General features: G+C 38.4%; 1 protein-coding gene across 1 annotated transcript; it reads right to left on the bottom strand.

Moving 5' to 3' along the window:
* Positions 1 to 633: 633 nt before the first annotated feature.
* Positions 634 to 21,168, bottom strand: LOC143858804 (sister chromatid cohesion 1 protein 4-like). Its single transcript, XM_077369525.1, has 14 exons — positions 20,944 to 21,168; positions 17,978 to 18,239; positions 17,770 to 17,867; positions 17,614 to 17,663; positions 17,146 to 17,213; positions 9,994 to 11,285; positions 9,458 to 9,895; positions 9,139 to 9,283; positions 8,790 to 8,926; positions 6,756 to 7,942; positions 5,647 to 5,680; positions 1,717 to 1,828; positions 1,349 to 1,478; positions 634 to 1,022 (listed from the first exon to the last, which is right to left on the bottom strand). The coding sequence occupies exons 1-14, from the start codon at positions 21,065 to 21,067 to the stop codon at positions 909 to 911; spliced, it is 4,191 nt and encodes a 1,396-aa protein (XP_077225640.1). The 5' UTR covers positions 21,068 to 21,168; the 3' UTR covers positions 634 to 908.
* Between the last annotated feature and the right edge of the window lie 1,323 nt (positions 21,169 to 22,491).

Raw genomic sequence — 22,491 nt, 5'->3', positions numbered from 1 at the left:
AGCAATGTAGTGGGCCGTCCATGAAAAATATTCTCATCATTAATTTTTGTGCTCCTGTATATTCACTTCCATGTAGGATACGTATAAAAGAGAATATTTTGGCTGATGTATTTGAATAGAAAACCATACAAAAGACAAGAATAACAAACATCAAAAAGAAAAGGAAAGAAAGGAACAAATACATCCATTGATTAAAAATTGCCATAAACTATATATAAAACTAGAATTTGATTTTGGGAGTTGCTAGGCACCATCCCAGAAGGCATTTCGTGGATGGGCTGTTGCATGTGAGAGCAGCCAACTTAGAAATAAGACAAAAATATGCTGAAAAGTGAGCATACCCAGGCTCAATTTTCAGCATATTGTTGTCTTATTTATAAGGTGGCTGCTATCTCATTCAAATTCAAATTGCATACTCAATCTTTGATGGATGTGCCCAGTCCCAATCCAAGGTAAGAGGATACCAATAAAAGATCAAACAAAGATCCTGAGGACCCACTGCATTTTTTTTTGCTACACTTGTATGCATGACCTTTCACCATATAAACAATCTTTAAAACTGGAGATGTGTGCTTTTCTTATGGGAAATTACCAGAATCCCCACTTTTGAAATTCCCAAATGTCGTTCGACTGTAGAACTAATTGAACACCCACATTATCCATTGAATAGAAGATTGATTTTACAGATATATTTACAGAGCATACTATCTGTTTATAAGTATAATACAAGTGAAACCATTCAAAAGAAGAAGAAGGGTATAATACAAGCGAACTCGACTCTACCCCGTGTTAACATATCCGTGACAGAAGGGCATAATGTAGAGAAATAAAAAAATAAGGTTACCGGAAATTAATAGCCAGAGTCGAGCATCCGCGAAGTAGAGTTACAGGGTAAATTTGTACTCATGTTAGCCCCTAGAGGATTCGAACTCTGATTTCAAGAGCTTTACTCGTGGCTTAATGTTGATGTTCTCAAAGGGGTTTTCCTGTTCAACATGGATGTAATCCTTTGTTTTAAGAACCTGCAGAAAAATCATTTAATCAATATAGTACTAACTAAATAAATATGTAATTCAATTTCCAATGAGTGCAAAAAGAAACAATGTACACCGGTGCAGAAAGAAACAATGTATGTCGTTCCGACATTCAACCAAGTTCAAAAACTGAACCAAAACACAATAAATGATAGTTTTTCGGAAATATGCAATGTCTCTTTTAAGGATTGGTAGTTGAAGGAAAGTTGTGGCTTAATTTGAATTCAATAGACCTTTTTCTTCACTCGTTAAAATTGATAATCGTTGTTAAGAACCACGGACACTCCAGTAGACTCAAGATAAGAAAGACATACCAATGTCTCAAAAAACATCCTTGATGCTTCCTTGCGAGTTTTACCAGCTAAAAGCTGGTCAACCGGAAGAACTTTTCTTACATGTCCAGCTTCATCGTCAAACAAGGATTGTAGGTACTTTGCGACGGCCCTATAAAAAAGTTAAAAGTTTCATCTTGTCAATCAAATATATCCGATAACATGCGATACGCCTTAAAATAGCATTGGAAAAATAACATTTTTTTTAGAAATTTTATGGAACCTGTCTATGAATAAATCTAATTAACCAACAAATTCTGTAATAAAACACAAAGAAAGATGTGTAGAAAGGCCTATAAAATATTAAAGGCTTCACTTACAAAACAGAAAGAATCAAAATAACAACCTACCTCGTGCGAGAAGACCATCCACTATTTTCAAGAAACCGACCCTCTACGGCACTTGACATATTGTTATCCTCCTCCTCCAAGGGCTCTGCCTCATCATCTACATTCAAGAACTCTGAAAAACAAGCAAGATTTCATCAAGTGAGAAAATTCAGTGTTGAAAGAATGTAGGTCTCCTTACATGAAGCACCGTTATACTATCCAAATGTACCGACGAGCGTATGTGTGTGCATTTCATTACTTGGTATAGTTCAAGTGTGCACACTATAGGAGGACCTCATTTTCCAATAAGAACAGTTGTTAGGTGTAACACTCAAGTAACCGCAAGCATGGTACAAGACATAGTGATAATGGAATCAGCTCAAAAAGACTGGATTTAGACGCGCTCATAAATCTAGCCCTGAGATGCAACGGGGAGAAGTTCCTGGGACTATATTATGGGATAACTTTGAGAAGCAATAAACAGGATAAACTCTTACCCCCTGTTTGGATACGTGGATTTCAGAATCCAGGTTTTAGTTTGAAAGCAGTGTAAAATTCTGGATTTTACAATGGAAGTAGGTTGCAGATGTGGGGTAAGTAGGTTGCAGATGAAGGGTTTAAGTAAGAAATCCAGGTTTTAGAAAGCCCATCCTGAGATTTCTAAAACCTGGAAACAGGGGCTATCTCCTACTCTCTCGCTCGACGGAAAGAAGGGCAAGAAATCAGAAAATGACAGACGGTCTCCTTCTCTTGTCTTCCATCCACGATTTTGAGGAAATCCAAGATTCTAAAATCAGCGTATCCAAACGGCCCCTTTTAGGAAAAAAATGAATCGTGGTTCAGATCCATCTTATGGAACTGTTATTTGGACTCTGAAAACATGGTTCAAATAGATGAGGGTTTGTGATGCAATTCCAAAGCAATACTTGGATTCATGTAGTTGTTGATGATTAAAAAAATCTCAAGTCCATTTTTTTCCTGACAAGGCAAAGAAAAAATTAAGGCAAGGCAAAGAAAAACTTAAGGAAAGAAAAAGGGAAAATTACAGCTGGGGCAAAGGTTGCCCCACATATAGTACAGTTCTACATTAAATTGTTGAAGGATTATATTCACACATACACACACAGATATATATGTAAGGCAGTTTATGAATGCTCCTACAATTGATAGCTAGAATCCAATTCTACGCATCCTCTTATGCCTAAAGGTTGTACTAGGTCAGGGAGTTATCTTAAAGCAAAACAGCCACTTCAGAGTGAAAAGTTATTATCACGCTGATTGGGTAGGATCCAGAACATATGCTCGATTGCTAGAGGGAATCTTGTTACCTGGAGAAGAGAAAAGAAAACTGTGGTTGCGTGTTCTAATGCAAATGTTAAACATTGTGCGAAGGCTCACATTGCATCTAAGTGATTGAAGTAGATTGTCACTTCTTTTGAGAAAAGGTTGCTAGCGAGGGAATATCTATTGTGAGGTATCAAATAAGTTAGTTGAAATTTTCAGAGAGATTCTTGGCCGGAATCAATTTCACATAATTTTTTCCAAGCCGGGCATGGATTATATTTTTGCTCTAGCCTGAGGGGGTGTTAAAATAATGTATTATGGTATATGATGGGGCCCATCACCACTCACGTAATATGTCATAATTTACTATTGTTAGAGTGTATATATAATAAAGTTATCGAGTCCTGGGGTTTACATTTCAACTCCCGCAATTTTCCTTCTTTGCTTCCTCTCTTCTCTCCTCTTCACTTTTCTTCCTCCAAATCTTGATTACTACTTAATCCTAAAATTTGTTCTCCTTTCCTTTTTACTTGATAATAGTCATATGGAATGAAGAAAGGAATCAACTCATCTTCGACAAGTATCCTTGTTCTTTCGATTGGAATCATTCAAAGATCAAATATCTGTTGGCAAGTTGGGCCCCTGTGAAGGAAGAGTTTCGGTGGGTGTTCGTTAGGGAATCTTGGTTTAGCTGGCCTAGGAGGGGTGTTAAGAGCATAGTTGCCACAGTGAGAAGTGATGCGAGAAGCTGGAAGTGGAAGCGGGAAGTGGCGTCTAAAAATAGAAAATGAAGGAAGCATTAAAGAAGAAATGAGGAAAGTAAAGAAGCATGTAATAACCCTCAGTGGAAACAATCTACGAGTATACAAAGAGAGAGATGGTTATAGACTTATAGTAGATAGGTCCTCGGAAGGAAGGGTTAATGTATGTTAAGGTTACAAGTAATTAAAGTGGACTTACACAATTGATTGGAAATTTAGAAGTACAAGTTTCAGGATTTATAGTCTTGCAAACTGGATGTTTTATTCGAGGAAGCAGGATTCTTCCCAGGGAGTGAGGAACCTCGATTCTCGGGTTCTCAAATCCAAAATGGGAATCTTCTCGAATCCCCAAAAACTGAAAATCCTGGTCCGGATTCGCCGGAAACCCGATTCCCACTTTTGGGAATCGCGGTTTATGATTCCTCGGAAACCCGATTCCTACTTTTGGGAACCGCGGTTTAATGTTATGTGAAACGCGATTCCCTGGCGAATCCCAACTCCCCAACAATTCCTCGACAATTCCTCGGCGACTCTCCGGCAACCTCACGATTCCCGCTTCCGACCATCCCAGGAGCCTTCGATTCCTGCTCTGGCAACCTTGGTTTTATTCATTTACGCTGTTGAAAAAAAAATCATGCAAGTTCTATGTGAAACTTAAGATGTGTCAAATTTTAATTACTCATTTGGTTACCAAAAGGGAAAATACTTTCTAGGAAAAATATTCTCCAAAAGGGTTTAGAAAAGAGCTTCCAGCCCAACTAGGGAGCTTTCGGTAACTATTGTTCAGAGATAGTATGGTGACGTAGTGTGAGACTTTTCGGGTACCATTGGAGTTGCATAGGGCAATGAGACTAGGGCGAGGGCACTCTCTTCGTGGAAGTAGACTCTCAAGACAATGAATTGCAGTTCTCGAAAGTGTAGGGGGCCATGGTGGTTGGGTCACATTATTAATGAGATGGCCAACTTTAGTAGAGGGAAGGATATTTCTTACTGTCATGTTTTAAGAAAGGACACGATATTTTGATCTGATGGCCAATAAGAAAATCAGTAGGGATTCTTTAGTGGATGGGCAACCTCTACCGCTATTGCAATTTAGCATCATTCTATCAAATTATGGTTTTAATAAAGCAAATAACCGTCTTCTCCGAAAAAAAAAGGCATGGCATAAGATGACATTCCCAACCACAATTCTTTCTAGGACGTAATCCTATCTACTTCTGCCATATACATATACCTAACCAAAGGAAAGAAATCTTTCCTAAACAACTAATAGACTGTTATACCTCTGATCAAACACTTCTAACTAGCTCTCTCCCCCTCTCCACATCATAACCCATCCCATATTTCCCTATAATGATCTTCCTCCATGGGACTTCTTTTTGTTCACCCACCATCCATAACTGCTTCACAAGAAAGGTCATGTTCCTTATGCATAGATTATAAAGATCGGCATTGTTTAAAAAGTCTCTGGGTCAATCATTGGCTCATCCAAGTCCACTCCGTTTTACCATGGCCGCGTTCTCGTCTGAATCCAAGCTTTGCCCTACTAAGTCAATGAAAAACTCCTTTGACTACCAATCAGTTATCGGTTCTAGCAGAATGAGCAAAATATTTTGCAATACCACAAGTCAAATGCCTAAACTGCAAAGACACGTGTCGACAGAAAGTAACAGACAAAAAGGGCATCTATAAATGATAGTGGAGATCATATGATCAAGACAAATGAGCACCCTGACTATCATAGCATGCTAGAGATAGCATGAGAATGAACAAGAAATGAAGCATCCAGGCCAATAACATATTAAAGTAGTAGCACAGGAATAATTTTTAGATTTTACAATCGACAACAAATTGTAAGCAGACAAAGACGTGGCATTTGGCAATCACGGAAAGGAGAATAACGAACCTGTATCATTTCCATCCAACATGTGGCCAAAATCCTGCACCGCAAGAGCACCGAAAAAAAAAATCTCAGCAATGAAAACTAATTTCACAAATGGAGCCGAGTAAATAATATGCTTCAAAAGTGATGAATCAAACCAAGAAGAGATGCAAAAACATTCTGCATAGACATGCATTACACACTTTCTTTTTCTTTTCTTTTTTTTGGGATTAAGTTGACATGCATTGCACAATCAAGAACATTTATATATGGGTGAATGTCCAAATGGAACATTTGTACCTTTTTTTTAATGGTCAAGAACTTCATTAATACAGACCGAGATGGTCCAAAAGAAATACAAAGAAAGAGATCAAGAACGATACAGCAGAAAATCACATATGATAAAGAAGACAAACTAGAAAAACTCAAGGAGGAAGAAAATCAAAAGACTACAAAGCCTTCAACTGAACTCCTTTTTTTGAATGGTAATAGGATTTCATTGAAACAAAACGAGATCGAGGAGATCCCGAAGATACTAAAAAAAAACAAGCTAAAAGGGAAAGAAAAAAACATAGAACAACCAAAAACAAAAGCTGAGGAAGGAAATAAAAAATCTCAATGCTCTCTCCATCTCTTGCCAATCTATCCGCCTCCCCATTGGCAGACCTTCTAACATGAATGAAGGAGATAGATGCCGAACCCAACCTATCCTGCATCTCATCAACCATAAAATAAAGCTGCAAATCTCCAAGGAGACACATGACTACCTCTAAGCCACCTGATTACATTGAGGGAATCTCCTTCAATGACGCCTTCAACTGAACTCCTCTCCTAGTAAACTATCTGCCGCCCCATTGGCCGATCTTCTAACTCAAGGAACATGTGTATCTCGAACGATGTATAAATGTGGTATGGAAGTATGCGCAAACATACACAAGTTCCATACTCTAGGAACAAAGCCTACTCTTTTCCGAAAGTATTTCTAGACAGTGAAGGTTAAACCTTCATTGAGAATGAAACACAACGGCACAGACAACTACATACAAATAACAATTGCATGAGAAAGTTCAAAAAGATAAAAAAAGACCAACAAACAGATAATTATCCAAAAGAAAGTCAAGTGCATAACTTACACAAGAATCACCCATGGAAACAACATCCGCCACGGGCATTTCCACATCCATAGCACTTTCCAGTTCAACTTCTTGACAGCCTGTCAGATTTTCTTCACCTCCATTTTGAAGAACGTTTTCCGTGTTTGTATTGAGTTGCAATGGACACGTTGATGACAGTTGTGGCATTTCTGTATGACAAAAGTTGGATGAAGGGCCTCCCCCATCATTTGTCACTTTGTTGACCACATCCACATCATCAACAACATCCGAGGTACCTTTGCTGATGCCCTCGATGACCAGGTCATCGGTGACGATAACCCCAGCTGTTCGCTCATTGCTCTCTAGAGTCACATCTGGAAGGGAAGGATTTACATTTCCCCCAGAGGCCAAGGAATCAATTAGCATGTCTGTTCCAATTTCAACTGCACAATTCTTATCATTAGCAATCTCTTCAAAATCATCACATTTCTGAGGCAAGCTAATTGGCGCCACATCAACTGAAATGCCACGTTCAATTTCTGGCACGATGGATGCATCCTTTGCAATAAATGAACCATTAGCTAGAACCAAAGTCCCATCATTCACCTCAACCATACCAGCGGTGCTATCATTAGTTCTATCTGCAATAGAATTATCTTTTTCAACAAATGTGCTTTCAATTGACTGCAATATTTTACCAGTTGATTCCCCAAGGTCATCGGTAGGCTGAATAACTGACTTTTGATCAGAAGATAAACATGACACATCACTTTTCTGAAGGTATGGCTCAATGCTAAAATCTGTGTTGCAAGCATCCCCGGAATGAGAATCCGGTATGGGCACCTCAGCCCCAATAATAGCAGCTTGATTTGCTGCTACAACAGAGTGTCCATCGCCCTGGAGATCTACTTTCATGACAGGAGTGTCAGTTAGTGCTTCTGTTTGCACTTGAGCATCACATCCAAGGGAACTACTAGGATGTTCACATGGCTGGTTCTCCATCAATACAACCGTCTCAGTAGCTTCTTGTGCTTCAACATCATTTTTGTCTGCGATGGGCTCACCCATCCCTTCTACACCAGTTTCCTTGATAACTGCTGGGCTTCTAGGTGGTTCAAGATCCCCAGATACTTCACCAAAAGAATGATTCATATCAATATTGGACACCTCAGCCGTTCTCAGACAATATGACTCGTTCTGTAATTCAGACAGCTCTGCCGACATACCTGAAAGAAATAGATGGAAACTAACTCATATTTCTTGCCAAACCCACGGGTCAAAAACTATTCAAAGAAGGATAAGAATGTAACAGAAAAAGTTAAAAAGAAAAAGACAACAAAAGAACAAATCAAAATCAGGACCATTTAAAAAAAAATATATATATATATATATATATATATGGAAGCATCGAAGCTAAGAGTAGAACCTTCTAAATTATATGCATTATAGGAATTGGTAGTATAAATTGACTATAAGCAATGAGTTTGTCGAGTTGATAGCTTCATTATCTGGCACTTATGGGTTGCATTCAAAATTGCAAAATTCTTCCCCTTTATACCGGTGTATGTGATGGGACCATAGCAACAAGCAATGTTTCCAATATCATTTCACGGGGTCGCATCTGCATCACCAATAGGAGTGTGCGCCTAATTTCTTATTGCCGGCAACAAGAACACATTACCGACATTTTTCCACACAAAAAGTGATGGATGAAAGGCTGCAAACAAAATAGAGAGCTTCTACACAAACACCAGGCCAGTAGAAAAATAAATATGCGGATTAATGCCATCATAACTTATTAAGAGAGTAAGCATGGGAGTCGTGTGTCTGTTTGTGTGTACATACCCTGCAGAGGTCAAGATCTAGACAAGTTTAAAAGGAGATGGTTCTTGAGAACCAACCAACACACGTGCCTCTACTTTTTATGTGTTTGTGTAACTAAAAGCACCAAACCGATAACTTTTGGCTGTTTACCAAATGTGAAAGACCAATGCAATAACATGCAAACAACGACTGAGTGAATAACACCATGTTTAATCTACTAGGAGGTAACCATTAGCACAATGAACTCACCAGTAAATAAGGGTTCATTAAAAATTTCATCTTCTAATAAATATTTTTGAATCATCCAAATTTCACGATGAGTACAAGGAGCTTTCCTTCTTATGCGGCGTATATCCTCAGTGCTTGTCAATTGCTGGCGAATTGCACTGACAAAGATAAAAGATAAATTAAGTTGAATAAAAAAAAATGCCATTTTCAATACTGAACATGCGACAATCCATATTCATTTTGAAAACCTTTCAGGATATTCCAGTAAGAACTGAAATAATAATAATAATAATAATAATTGCAAAATATAGAATCTGAAAATGTAAACAGAAAAGCGAAGCAAAGAAACCAACATGGAAAAAAGACATACTCGCCATGCAAGACCATGGTATCATCCAAAAGCACCTTTCTCTTAGGCACATTAACTCTGGGGGTCATCCGGGGGCGTTTTAAAGAAGCTGCTTGAGGTGGAGGTGGAGTAGGCCTCATTTTCAAGAAAGGAGTTCTTCTTCCAACTGGAGGTACGAGATAACCAAGTTCAAGTCACAAACTATAGCAACAGAATCACGGTGAAAAAAAATGCTAAAATTTCTGGAAAAAAGAAAGAAAAAAGATTACCCTTGACAGTTTTCAGTATATGTACTAGATGACATCTAAGAAACAATGTACTCCGAGGAATAGTTAAATACCTAATATGGACGACAAGACATCGTCATCATCAGGAATATAATCCATACTTCTTTTATATCGAGACACCCCAGAGAATTTAGCTGAATTGTCATTTTGAAGAACTGGCGTACTCTCCATTGAATGGCGTTTTTTTCCAGAAAGATTTTTGAACCTGTCAACACTTCCCTCACCTTCTTCGTTGGCAGTAGACTGCACTACCAACTCATCCACCAAATCAGGTGCCCCTACTGGCGCTAAAACCACAATTTCAGGTGCTGGTAACTCAGAACTTGTCGAACAGTTTAACGTCATTAACTGAGTATCATTCGAAGTAACATTTTCCATGTACCCATCTGGTTTATTAAGATCTGCCTTAATTTCAATTTCAGACAATGCAGGTTCCAACATTTGTGGTGTCTTTGAGTTTGTGTCTGTAATATCAGTTGAGCAGTCTTCACCTGGAAAATCACCAGAAATAGAAACAGAACACAGTAAAATTATACCATTAATGTTATAAGACCCGTCAGAAAAAATATTTAAAGCATTTCAAACAAACCTTGCACCTCAGCTGGCGTTCCACCAGTATGCAATGTCTCTCTTCCCTCTGTCTCTGCTGTACATAAACCAATTTCGCTGGATGATAAATTAGGGGTAATTTCTACTGAATGCCCGTTTTCTAGAGAACTGCATGCCTGGAGCACATGGCAAGCATGGAAAGAACTCTTCAGAGTTTCTAGAGGGTTCACACTCTTGCAAGCTAGTGGCTCAGATTTATGCTTACTTGGAACATTCTCAACCTCTGAAATACCATCTGATACTGACTCACAGTCAGTGGTTAAAAGAGAATTCGCAGCAATGGTAACAACACTAACAGTGGGTTCATTACAAGGTGCCTCCAAACTAGGTGCTTTAAGAGAACAGCCAGGACATACTGCGGCTATATCCTTTGCATTAGTATTTGTCTTGTCATCAAAAGGAAGACTCGGCGCCGCGTTATATAGAACCTTATTTTGTAAACTTATCTCCCGTCCACATTCTCTACAAAGCTCATCCTGCGTGGCTGTTCTATCTGGACACCCTGGAACAGGGGAATTGGGATTTGGCTCAGTTAAAATTGATGGGGCTGACGACTCAGACTGGGTGGTCTCTGGCAATATGGGACCCATCATAATTGTAGAGGGACTATCCTCTTGTTTCTTTACCATTGCATTCTGCAGAGAACCAAGAGGGGGGGACTCATTTTCCACACCTGGCACTGAGTGAGCTTCTATCCTATCATTCAGAGACAGAAAACCCACTGCAGGATCTGAACCTCCAACATGATCGTCTGGCTCGATAAGTTGATTTACCAAATTCACTTTCGGCATCGATTTTGTTGAATCGGGATCTTCAGATTCCAAGTGAGAATTATAACCAGTGTCTGGCATGAACCCTTCTACATCATTAGGTAGATATGTATTCCTTGAAAGACTTAAAGTGGGACCTTCTTGAACATTAGCTGGAATTGCTTCTTCGATTAACCCGGGAGTAGACGGAGCCTGAGCAGACTCAATCAGATCTGTTGGCAGAGCTCTAATGGCAGGGAAAGCAACATCCATAACATCTGGCTCTGCAGATGAACCTTCGATGGGCCCATGGGGAAGAACTTCATTTACATCGGGAGGTTGAATACCATCACCATGTAGACAGGCAGAATCATTTTCTATGTTTGGATCTTTAATATTTGTGTCGATTAGATTTTCACAGCCATCGCCAAGGAGTTCTGGCATGTCTTTCGAAGTTTCAGCGCCATCAATATCCATTTCTTTAAAATTTGTAACTGGTTGAATGGATGTTTGAAGATCCACACTGGAAAAAGAAAAGTACATAAAAGTGAACAAGGAAATTTAGGTTACCTTAGTTCGTTCTAAAAATTTATAGTTTGCTCTGTAAATTTGTAACTGGTTGATTGGGTGTTTGAAGATCCACATTGGAAAACAGAAGTACATAAATGTGAATAAGGAAATTTAGGTTTTTAATAATTTATTGTTTGCTGCAACACGGCAACAAGGAAATTTAAGTAATTACAATGCTTCCATATTTTAAGTAGTAATTACAATGCTTCAATCTTCCTCGTTGACTTTATTTGTTTCTCTTTTCCTGTTTTTTTATTGGCTTGTATCTGATCATGTCGGTCTCTTTTATTAATAAAATCATTACCAATCAAAAAAATAATTATTCAAAAAAAATAAAATAATCAAGACACTTCTTCCATTCAACCTTGCCATATGCTTTTTTCGATATCAACCGTACATAGAATCTCACTCCTGCTTTAGGGTAGTAATCAATGCACTCATAAAGCATGAAGGCTCCATCCTGAATATCTCTCTGCCCAAGATAAAAACAATTTGAGCCTTGGAGATCATCCGCCCCAGAATGAGTCTAAGCATACCTGCTTATACTTTTGCCAACAACTTATAGATGCTTCTCACCAAATTTATCGGCCTTAAATATGATAAGGTCTCTGCACCCTCCTTTTTGGGAATCAAGTTTATGAAAGCTTCCCCAGCACTCCTATGTCCTATCCAGGCTCATCCTAGCAAAGAACTTTTGAATAGCTACATCACATCCTCCACCACAACATTCCAGAATTCTTTTTTTTGAATGGTTAACATCCTAGAATTCTTGAAAGAAAGTAATACAAAATCCACCAACCACAGGAGCCTAATCCCTACTCATGGAAAACATAGCTTTCTTAACCCCCTCCACAAAAAAGGATGCTCCAACTCCTCGCTCTCTCTCCTCAATCTGATCAAATAAAACGCTATCTGATTTTGTAAGCACCTTGCGGCCCTGCCCTCTAAGGCATATAAAAGATGCACGAGGCTCCCGCCCTTAGAAGCACGAAGCGGGTGCGGGGGCGGGGAAGCGTGGGGTCTAGAAGAGTCTAAGTTTGGGAGCGCCATGGGAGCGTGTATGCAATATTTTCTTTATATATCTTTCAAAATTCAAGTACATCAAAAAGTAATAGTTTCTAACCATTTTCATACGTATCTTTCAAAATTTAAGTACATCTAAAAGCTAATTTCTAACCATCTTCACTATCTTCATTTGTGTGCACTCGTTCCTCGTGCCTTCTGAAGATGCACAAGCCTTTGTGCTTGCTCCAATGAAGTACTTTGAAGAGTTGGAGGAGTTTGATGTAGAGAAGTTGATGATGGTGGAACTTATAGAGTAATAGAAGCAGGCTGGGAGCGTCATTAGAGCAGTTCCCGTCTCTCTCAGGTCGTGCTCCCTGGAAGCTCCTTCCTAAGGAGCGCCGAATCGAGGTTCTGAGGTGGGAGCGGCACTCCGAGAGAAGGTTCCTGCTTCTAAGCTCTCGCCAGTGCGAGGTCTGAGGAGGGCTTGATGTACGCAGCCTTACCCCTGATTTGCAGAGAGGCTATTTTTGTGGCTTGAACCCCTGACCACCAGGTCACAATGGAGCAACCTTATCGTTGCGCCAAGGCTCGCCCTCGCTCTAAGGCATATAAATCATCATTAAATATTACAATCTTTGAAATAATAACGCTCAGATCATTACATTGAACATCATCAATCACCATGCTCTAAATACGATCAGATCTTCTCCTAGCATTCATTATACTACGAAAGTAAGCAATGTTTTGTCCCCTTCTTTTAACCAAGGTTGCCAGAGCGGGAAGCGAAGCGGCAAGCGGGAAGTGAAGGCTCTCAAGAAGGTGGGAAGCAGGAAGCGTGAAGAGTCTGAGAATTTTTTAATAGGTAAATATTTAAAAAAAAGTTTTAAAAAATAAAACAATACTAAAAAAATATAAGAAATAATTATATGAACCAAATATTTAAAAAAATACTTTTTATTAAAAGATCCAACATTTACTTAAAGAAAAATCACTATCAGCTGAAATGCTTGTGTTGACCAGTCTGATGACAACTGCGTTGACTAGTGCCTTACAAGAAGAAAAAATTTTAAAAACCAAATTATGAGATTTTTTTTTACCGGGCTGTTGAGATTTAATACTGTTTGGACATGATAAAATTTATGAAATTTTAAAATTGGAAAAATACCCCCATCGTTTGGAAGTTAAGATTTTGCTTGTTTTTTTTTCGAATTTTGTACTAGAACTGGAAAGTTGACTTTTTATCCTTTTATATTTGGTCTTGAAACTATTTTTAACAGATTCAAATGGGGGTAATGTCCTTATTTACATGTAAATAGTAAGTACTTAAATGACTTCTTAAATGACTTTACATGTAAATACTAAGAAGAGGAAGATAAGAGGACTAGCAAGAGACAAGGAGGGTAGATAGGAAACACACTTCCCATAGAGTGGGATACACGTTTCCAATAGAGTGGGAATCACATTTCCCACATTTCCAAAACGGGATTCCCAAAAATCGAGGAATCGGGAAGATTCCCATTTCCGAATCGATTTTCAGGGAATCAAGATTCCCCATTCTAAGTAGAGATTCCTGCTTCCTTGCTTTTAACTAGTTAGTACAAGCTCTGTCTCCATTTAATCTCCTTTTGGCGAATCACCCTATTATAGTCTTCTTTAAAATTCTCCCTCTGCTGCCTCTCAACTTCAGAGAGAGGGCCCTCTTCTTCCTTACTAACCAAAGATGCAATCAGCCTATTATAGACTTCTTTAAGCTTCTCCCTTTGCTGTCTCTCATCCTCAGAGAGAGGGCCCGATGTAATCTAACTCAGCAAGTCCACCTTTGTTGCCTGCATCGCACCCTTTTTAGTCTTAGACCATGATCAAAGCTTGACTTTGACAAAACTTAACTTCTACGCCAAACAAACATCAGTTGACCTAACAAGACAAACTTCTTGCCACCAAATTTCAATATAATCGACCATTGTTTTCTCTTTTAGTCAAATTAATATATAAATGTAATGAAGCCCCAAGAAGGCAAGAACCCATCTGGGCTTATCTGTCAACCTCCAAAGCGATAACCACAACCATCTCTCTCGAGTCTCAACACCACTAGAATAAATCTGCTAAAACACTTCCTTAACATGGGCCTCTTTATCCAAGGTAGCCAACCCCCTAATATTCCAACTAAGGATCTTTGTAAAAGAAAAACACAAAAAAACAACTAATTGTTTGTCTCCCCTCTCCTATGGCCAGCAATGCCAACTCCTCCACTCAAATAGCTTCCAGTCGATGAACGTTTGCCCTAATTCACCGTCCACTATCCTAGCAAGTTCCTTGCTTTGCCTGTCTCCCTCTCCTTTCATCTCTGAGCAGTCCCTGAGTTCCTTCCTAGAATCTTCGGTCTAAGTTAGTGAAGAAATTCTTGGCCTCTTATTTTCCTTCAAATGACAGCTTGAACACCTGGCTAACCAGCAAGTAGCAGTGTCTGCAATGTGCACCCTATTGAAACAATCATCAATAGCAGTACTAAGTGTATCACCATTCGAGAAACAGAAAGGGCTGATATTAACATTAATGGGACCCGCTTCAGTAATTGATAGCAAATCATCTGCTTTCGATAACACATTGCACAATCCTCTATCTCTTCCACCTCTGATTACAATCGCCCCGACACATCTCTAGCTATAGCCCTACATTGTGACTATCTTCAAGACCATCGCTATCTCCCACTTCTAGACCAGACAAGAAGACTCACTAAAATACCCAACTTGCTACAGACTTTGAATCAAAATTTGAATTTGCGCACTCTCTCCATGTCCCCCACAACCTCACTTCTCCAAATCCCTGTTGATCGAGCTTCGCACCTTGTAACTGGTCATCAAGATAGGACCCCCTCCTATGGGATCTAAAGGACCCCAATCAATACTGATATCGGCACTCTCATCACTTATTTACTTATAATTGATAATGACACCATAAAGTGATAATGACACCATGACACTATGGACTCTCCTTGTAGTTCCTCTTCATTCAGCTTCATGCCATAACAATACTGGCGCTCTGGGGCTAGTGTCTTTATGCTTTGATGTGGACCCTATGTTTTTCTCTGATATATCTTGAAGGGTTTCTAATTCCTATCAACACCTTTGACAAAACCAATCCCAGGAACCACTTTTCTTTCATTCTGCAATTGCTTCAACTGCCCTATGACCTCTTCTAGAGTGAACTCTAGACCACCTTTCCTGGTTATCCCGCCGGACATCATTTTTTGTCTTTTTTTTTCATTTTTGGTAGGTAAGCTGAGATTGAACCTCCGACATTGGGGGTTGAAGAATGTACTCTCAACCAATTGCAGCTGCTTTGCCCCTCGACTCTCCTCTTTACCCCTCTTGCATCGTCGCCTTCCCTTGTTTCCCTCTCCAACCGGTATCAAATGTGATTTTTCAAAACTTTTGAATGTTTGCAAATGCTAGAATAAATCTTACACTACTAGCTTCCACATTTGTGTTTAATGTTTTATCATATTCCAATCCATATTTTTGACTAAAGTTTTCCAACACGTCAAACACTAAAAGATACAAAAATACAAAAAAAAGAAACAAGAAAAAAGAAAAGGAAACAACTCTAATCATTCTGAAAGTAACTACTTTAGTTTTCTTCTTTTTTTTCTAAACTCCTACATTTAGTTAACATCATTCCCTGAAGTTGATGGTAAATTGGTAATAATCATTGGTGCTGAATCATCTGTTCAACAAATAATAAATTTCATTAAATAGAAATCCCACAAATATTTAATCTTTGGTTTGTAATAATCAATTTAAACATTTTCCTTAGATGGTACTTCAACAACTTCATCAATTACTAATATACTTTCTTTTTGTTCTATAGTAATTAATTTTGGGAAGTGATATATTCAGCCCTTTTTTTACTTAGGACAGACTCCTGTAGTGTATTTATGGCTACTCTTTTACATTAGAGGGGGCTGTCCCAAGTAAAATAAAGGGGGCAAATATATCATTTCCGTTAATTTATCCAATTTTAGGTTCACTCAGTTTTTTTCATTAAAGATTTCTTTTAGGTGAGAAGGTCCTAGTCAGACCAGTGTGATGTCTACCACAATGACATCCCAATTTTTAAATCATTGACCGCAAATAAAATTCGTCAAGGCTCAAGGGCATGTTTGGCAACCATGAAAATGCTCCACAGAATTTTTATAGGGTCAGTTGTAAGAGAGGGGTGGGAGAGGGAGAGATTTGAGATGGCCAGAATGAGGGGGGCATAAGAAGTCACAGAAATAAATGGGAAAAACTACTTTGAATGGTGTATATTTTTTTCTCTGTTTTTCAGAGACTGCTCATAATCACCCCACTCCGACCCTCTCAAGTTTCTCCCTCTCCTCAATTCGCTACCCCTTTCTCACAACTGGACCCACAAATATTCCATGGAATATTTTTTCATGGTAGCCAAACATGCCCTAAGGAAAGCACCTATGCAAGCAAGTTTTTTGTAAAATGAAAATAATAGCCTGCCTCAACTCAACTCAACTTTAGCCTGCCTAGTGTGTAAAATAAAAAATAAAAAACAATCTAGAAGTGACCGGTAGTAAGGAACAGAAAGAAACAAAATGTCAAATCATCTAAAGTTCTCTCAAAGTTAACAACAGTGTCTTTAAAATAGATTTCAGAAAATATCAACCAAGTCAGCAGCCAACCACCAATTACTGAATGTAAATATTCAATCATGATACTGACAACATGCAAATTAATCTCTCCTTATCGTCCAAGCCTGCCTAACAAAAATCTATTGCACATGAAGCAAAGGGAACCTACTTCTCTTCTTCAAAACCCAATGTGTCTGAAGCATGCATGGCTGAGGAAACCTTGTCCAAGAACAAGCCCTGTTTGTGACCAAGCCAAGAAAAATAACCACAGTAAAAAGGTTGGAACAAGAAAAATTAAGATGCACGATATACGCAGTTAAAAATATCAAAGTTCAACGGGACCAGAAAATTTCAGAGCTATTTCAGTTCATCACACTTTAGTTGTTAAAGTGAATCTGATGAAGCTCAAAATCATGAAATTTACGGGAGAACTTGTATTTTTAGTGTGAAAGACCCCAGTGAGAGCACCAAAAAAATATGGGGCTGATTATAAACAGCATATAAAAAAATCTTACATCCAAAAAAATCTTAGCATATTTTGAAGAATAAGCAGAAACCCTAAAGGATTCAAAACTCAGGTGGAAAAGAACCTTCAAAGCTGCTTTCTTAATAAATAAGATCTGTACAACAAATGTACCTCATCAAGCTCTAAGCCAATTTGAGAAGCGTCTCCATCGCCAAACCTCTCTGAATATACAAATAGCAATGCAAACATTTAACTTAAGCTAATCTAAACAACAATCTCTAGTCAATTGGAGTGCTATGATAGCTAAACTAAATAGTAAATACTAACCATCCAGTCCAAACTGTGATGTGGAATAAGCTAAGCCGTCCATAGTATCCTGAAGTGTAATCTGCTCTCTTGTACTGATATGGTGATCAACAAAATTACTGCACAATTTTCTGCCAAAGTTAAACGAGGACAAAAAAAAGGTAATGAACTAAGACACCCCACACTGATATACAAACAGAAAAACTAATAGAGAGAATTTGGAACTAACCCGTGAAAGAAAGCATTATCTGGTAGCTCAAAATCATCAAGATCAAAGGTCTCTGGAAGAGTAATGGAATGATAAGGTGCAGTAGACTCTTCTGGAGGGAGATCAACTGCAGTCGAGCGAAAAGCTTGCTTTATCTTAAGCAATGCCTCACTACAATCATGGAAAAGATAATTCACCTTTCGGGAATATATCCTCACCACACCAAGCAGAAGATGGCTGGATAATCTAAGTGCAATTGGCGCTTCAGGGAAAAGGATTGAGTCTATAACAGAAGAAATTCCAGAATGTCAGACAATTAGAGCATTTGATCATAGAAGATACTAACTATTAGAGTTTTTGATAAAAATTTACAAATTATTGCTGAACTAGCAATGACTATCCAATAATTTGAAAAAAGAAAAAATTGATTATTGTTTGAAGTGAAAAACTTGAGGAACACAACATAGCATTCAACTGCTTCCTTTCTCCTTGAAAAGACAAATTATGCTTCTCCAGTCAATCAAGCGTGAAATAATAGTGTTCTCAGTTAATCATTTACATAATATTTCTTTGTCAGTTAATCAATCATGGAATTCATGCACTAATCCAACATTCCCCTTTTACATAGATTACAAGAGATGTGGAACTGGAAGACCTCAGTTATACTGTACTCTAAACATCTTCAAGTACCAAGAAAGAATACGAAATGTGATTTTTAGACCATACTTTCAAAACCCCCGTGTCATCGTGGACTCCCCCAAATCGACTCCCTTTTAACTTGGTTGTGTTCTTGCCCGAGTCTGTATTTTGCCCTACAAAGTCAATCAAAACTCCTTTGACTCTCCTGATTTATGACTGCATCAACCAAGTACTTGACTGTGCCGTGCCGAGTAAAAAATCTCTTTGATGGAGAAAGGATTTTTTCCTCATCGAAACATCTTGGGAGCCCAACACCCAAAAAATCAAAGATGATGTCGGCATTTACTTGTTATGCACTCTCCTAATAGTGGTGTATTTCCCCCTCCATTGGTATACTGGTTGGGCCCAAATAATCATCATATTTCAGATCTGGCCAGTTCAGAATGTGCCTCTTCCTGAAAATAGTTAAACCATCTTCTAAAGAAACATTAATTTTCAAAATCAATAAAACAAAAGGGTTCACAATATCCACGATTGAGAGCCAACTATCTGACCATAGGATGCAAGATCAAATTATCCCAATTCAAGCCCTTAGTAAAACCCTTGAATCAAACTAACAATCCAGCTTGAAATAAATCACATGAAGGGAAGCTTGAACATTTTGATCAAGAATGGAGAAAGAATGGTAGAGATTACCTTCAGAATATGAAGAAGAAGAGTAGAAGTTAACAAGACATCGTACTAAGGTATCATGGGGCATTGCACTTGCACACTTGCACCTAAGTTTGATTGAGGCATCACATCTAGATCGATTGGAGAATCACACATCCAAGGCTTGAACAAAGCAAATGGATTTTTTTATTCATAATCATAAAGCAAAAAAGAAAAGTTCCATGTGGCTACACATGTATAAGGAAAGGAAAAGGTTTAGAAAATTCTAAAACCTTAACTAACCCTAACTGAAATAAACCCTAATGACTAAAATACCCTCTCCAGAAAAGCTCTCCCTTTAAAACTCAACAAAAATGAGCTCTCCCCTTTACAATCCAGTAATGCATGGGTCCATATATTTACATTTCCATTTTAATTTCACCCGTATTCTTTTCGACTTTGTTTTCAAGACTAAACCTTCCGCGAATAATTTCTACATTGAGCTGACATGGCGGAAAGTCATCTCTAGATTCGGAGAAACGGATTTCGCAGCGAAGGTTCTCACTTCAGAGAAACAATTTCTTGAACAAAGAATGGGATGGATAATCAAATGTTTTCTATGAGAGTCTAGAGATATAATTAACGGCCTGGATGATTGGAGATATGTATTCACAAAATATAATTTTTTACATCAATAAAAAACCCTAAGGGGCTGTTTGGATATGCAGATTTTAGAATCCAGGTTTTAGTTTGAAGACAATGTAAAATAGGGTCATGATCAAGCCGCCGGTGTGCTGTCCTGGCAGCGTTCCTTGGATTTTAAGTAAGAAAACCAGGTTTTAGAAATCTCTCCCGCAATCCTGACATTCAAGAACACAAAGTGCATAAACAAAAGTCACAAGTGTAATTATGATATACTAAATCAGTATGTATTACATAATTATATTTGGGAACTGATATAATCGTCCCTTTTTATTATTTAGGACACCTGCTTTACCGACTAAGATAGGTAGCCAGTAAAAGAAGTAGTATTTTCAAAAATTACAAAAATACCCACATGAGACAGCCACAATCCATCTCTCTCAGTCTCCCCGACGTCTCTCTCGCCCAAATCCACAGCTTACAACCTTTCTCCCTCCCTCTCTCAACTGCAAAAAGGAGGAATGGAAGCCAACATCATCCCTTTCCTCTATAAATTAGGGTTCCCTTTCGCCAATCTCTGTAACTAGTGTTTACCCAAACCTCTATGAGTATGACAAACCTCTTCATATAGTTTTCATCATCTTCTTCTCCTTCCACAGACAATTTCGATTTCAGCAATTCAGACCTAGATTTTCTCTTGAAACATGTTCTCAGTATTAGGGTTTGAATAACCGTCAGAGCCAATTAATTGCAGTACATAAAATAACTACAATTTAGATGTACACTTTGATTATAATTCCAAGTGATATGTTTCAAACAAGGGAGAAATCCTCACCATTCCCAACAAAAGTTTCACCACACAATTGAAAATGTAACTCTAGTTCTCACATTTTCACCTTCAAAACTAAATAACCAAAACCTTTCCAACAAAGAAAAAGCTAAATAACCAAAACAAAATGCAAAAGAATTAGACATACATAATCAATGAAAAACAACAAAATTTCGAAATGAGAAAAATGCATAAAAGCAGTAAGAGAAAATTAGAAGAAACCTACCTACTGAGACACCGATATCGGTATCGGCGACCTGATTCTTCCTCAATTTCCTCTCCAAATGCGCCGCAATCCATATCGTTCCCAATGGCCCTTTCTTCGCCAATATAAACTGCGAATAGAACATCTTTTTCCCACTTCTTAGACCCCCATCCAAAAACCCTAAAATCCCTCCTCCTCCCTCACTAAAAACTCAAAACCCCAAAAACCCTAAAATCCCTCCTCCTCCCTCACTAAAAACCCAAAACCCCAGAAACCCTAACCCACCCAATTCAACTCCTTTACTATCCTAATCCCAATCACTGCAACCTCTTAATATTTACATTCAACACCACCAAACCCTAGAAACCAAGTCTCCCAAGAACACAGAAACCCTAAAAACAAGCTCCATCTTCCAAAGCTTTACTGAACGAATCGAAACCCTAGAAAATTCAGAAGCTCAAAAACCTGTCAAAGCCGTTGACGAATTTTCAGAAGATTCCGACCTTTAAAAACCCTGATCCGATCCGAAATGATTAGCTTAATAAACCCTAGAATCGCGAGAATTTCGGTAGCGAGTTTTGCGAAATAAAAGTTGGGTTTGTATCGTTGTGGATTCGAGATCGAAATTCGGGCGATATTTTGAGTTCTCACGTGTAAAAAGTAGGGCAAATGATAAATTCACACGTCTTGTAGAATAATTCGCGCCCCTGGAAAGTAGGGTTTGTGACGGGACTTTAACGCTTTTTAACGTCAATTCACAACAGGTTATCCTACAGTGGGTGCGAATTTATCATTTCCCAAACAGTATTACAAATAGATTGCTTGAAAATCGTGGATTTGAATTCCTGGCTTTCACGCGCGAGAAATTAACGAGATGTCTCGGTGATAGTTGATTAAGTTCTCTTTATTAGTTTCCGTGGGGTGCGCAGTGCGCACGCACCCCGTGGTTTTATGTTTTTTCCATTTGAGTGAACGTAGTTTCGGTGGGACCTATGGAGGGTCAGTAAGAGGAATGATACTTGTAGAGTAAAGATCGAACATATGATGTTTGCATGACCTAGACCGTTCATCTAGCAAGTGTCTATCTTAGATGGGATGTAGTGTGCAACCTCAAAAATGGAATGAACACTAGGGTTACATTTGGTTGCCATTAAAAAAATAATAATAATAATAATAAAAATAAACTTTTTTCATTTTTATATGCATTCGACTTTGGCTATACAATCCAAGATTTCGGAAGAAGCCTCATAGTGTTACCTTGTAGATTAGTGGTATAAGTAGTTAATAGGGAGGAGATAAACATTTGATTTACAAAGAATTATGACGACGGCTTCGTAATTCTTCTATCGGATTGAGCGAGGATCCTCAATTCCTCCCTAAGACTCCTTGTAATCAGCGCTTTGTTCTGCACTTATCCCATTTTAGACCTCCTTCTCTAAATATGGGCTGCTAACCGGAAGTCGAGGAACAAGCCTTTCCTGAAATGGCTTCTTTGACTTGATTCTTCTTTGAAGGCTGGGTCAAGTAGCATCCCACCGATTCAACGGATGGAGAGAAGGGTGCAAACAG

Source organism: Tasmannia lanceolata, unplaced genomic scaffold (assembly GCF_043159265.1).
Source record: "Tasmannia lanceolata isolate RefF3 unplaced genomic scaffold, GAP_Taslan_0.1 ptg000026l, whole genome shotgun sequence".
In the NCBI taxonomy this organism is placed as follows: Eukaryota; Viridiplantae; Streptophyta; class Magnoliopsida; order Canellales; family Winteraceae; genus Tasmannia; species Tasmannia lanceolata.
This window is presented reverse-complemented; position numbering and strand designations above follow the sequence as displayed.

Excerpts from the sequence above, each read along its gene's own strand:
- LOC143858804 (XM_077369525.1), bottom strand. The coding sequence starts at position 21,067 with ATGTTCTATTCGCAGTTTATATTGGCGAAGAAAGGGCCATTGGGAACG. Across the intron at positions 17,214-17,613 it reads TTGGCTTAGAGCTTGATGAG|GGCTTGTTCTTGGACAAGGT; the intron begins GTACATTTGTTG and ends GGTCACAAACAG. Across the intron at positions 1,479-1,716 it reads GGATGGTCTTCTCGCACGAG|GGCCGTCGCAAAGTACCTAC; the intron begins GTAGGTTGTTAT and ends ACTTTTTTATAG.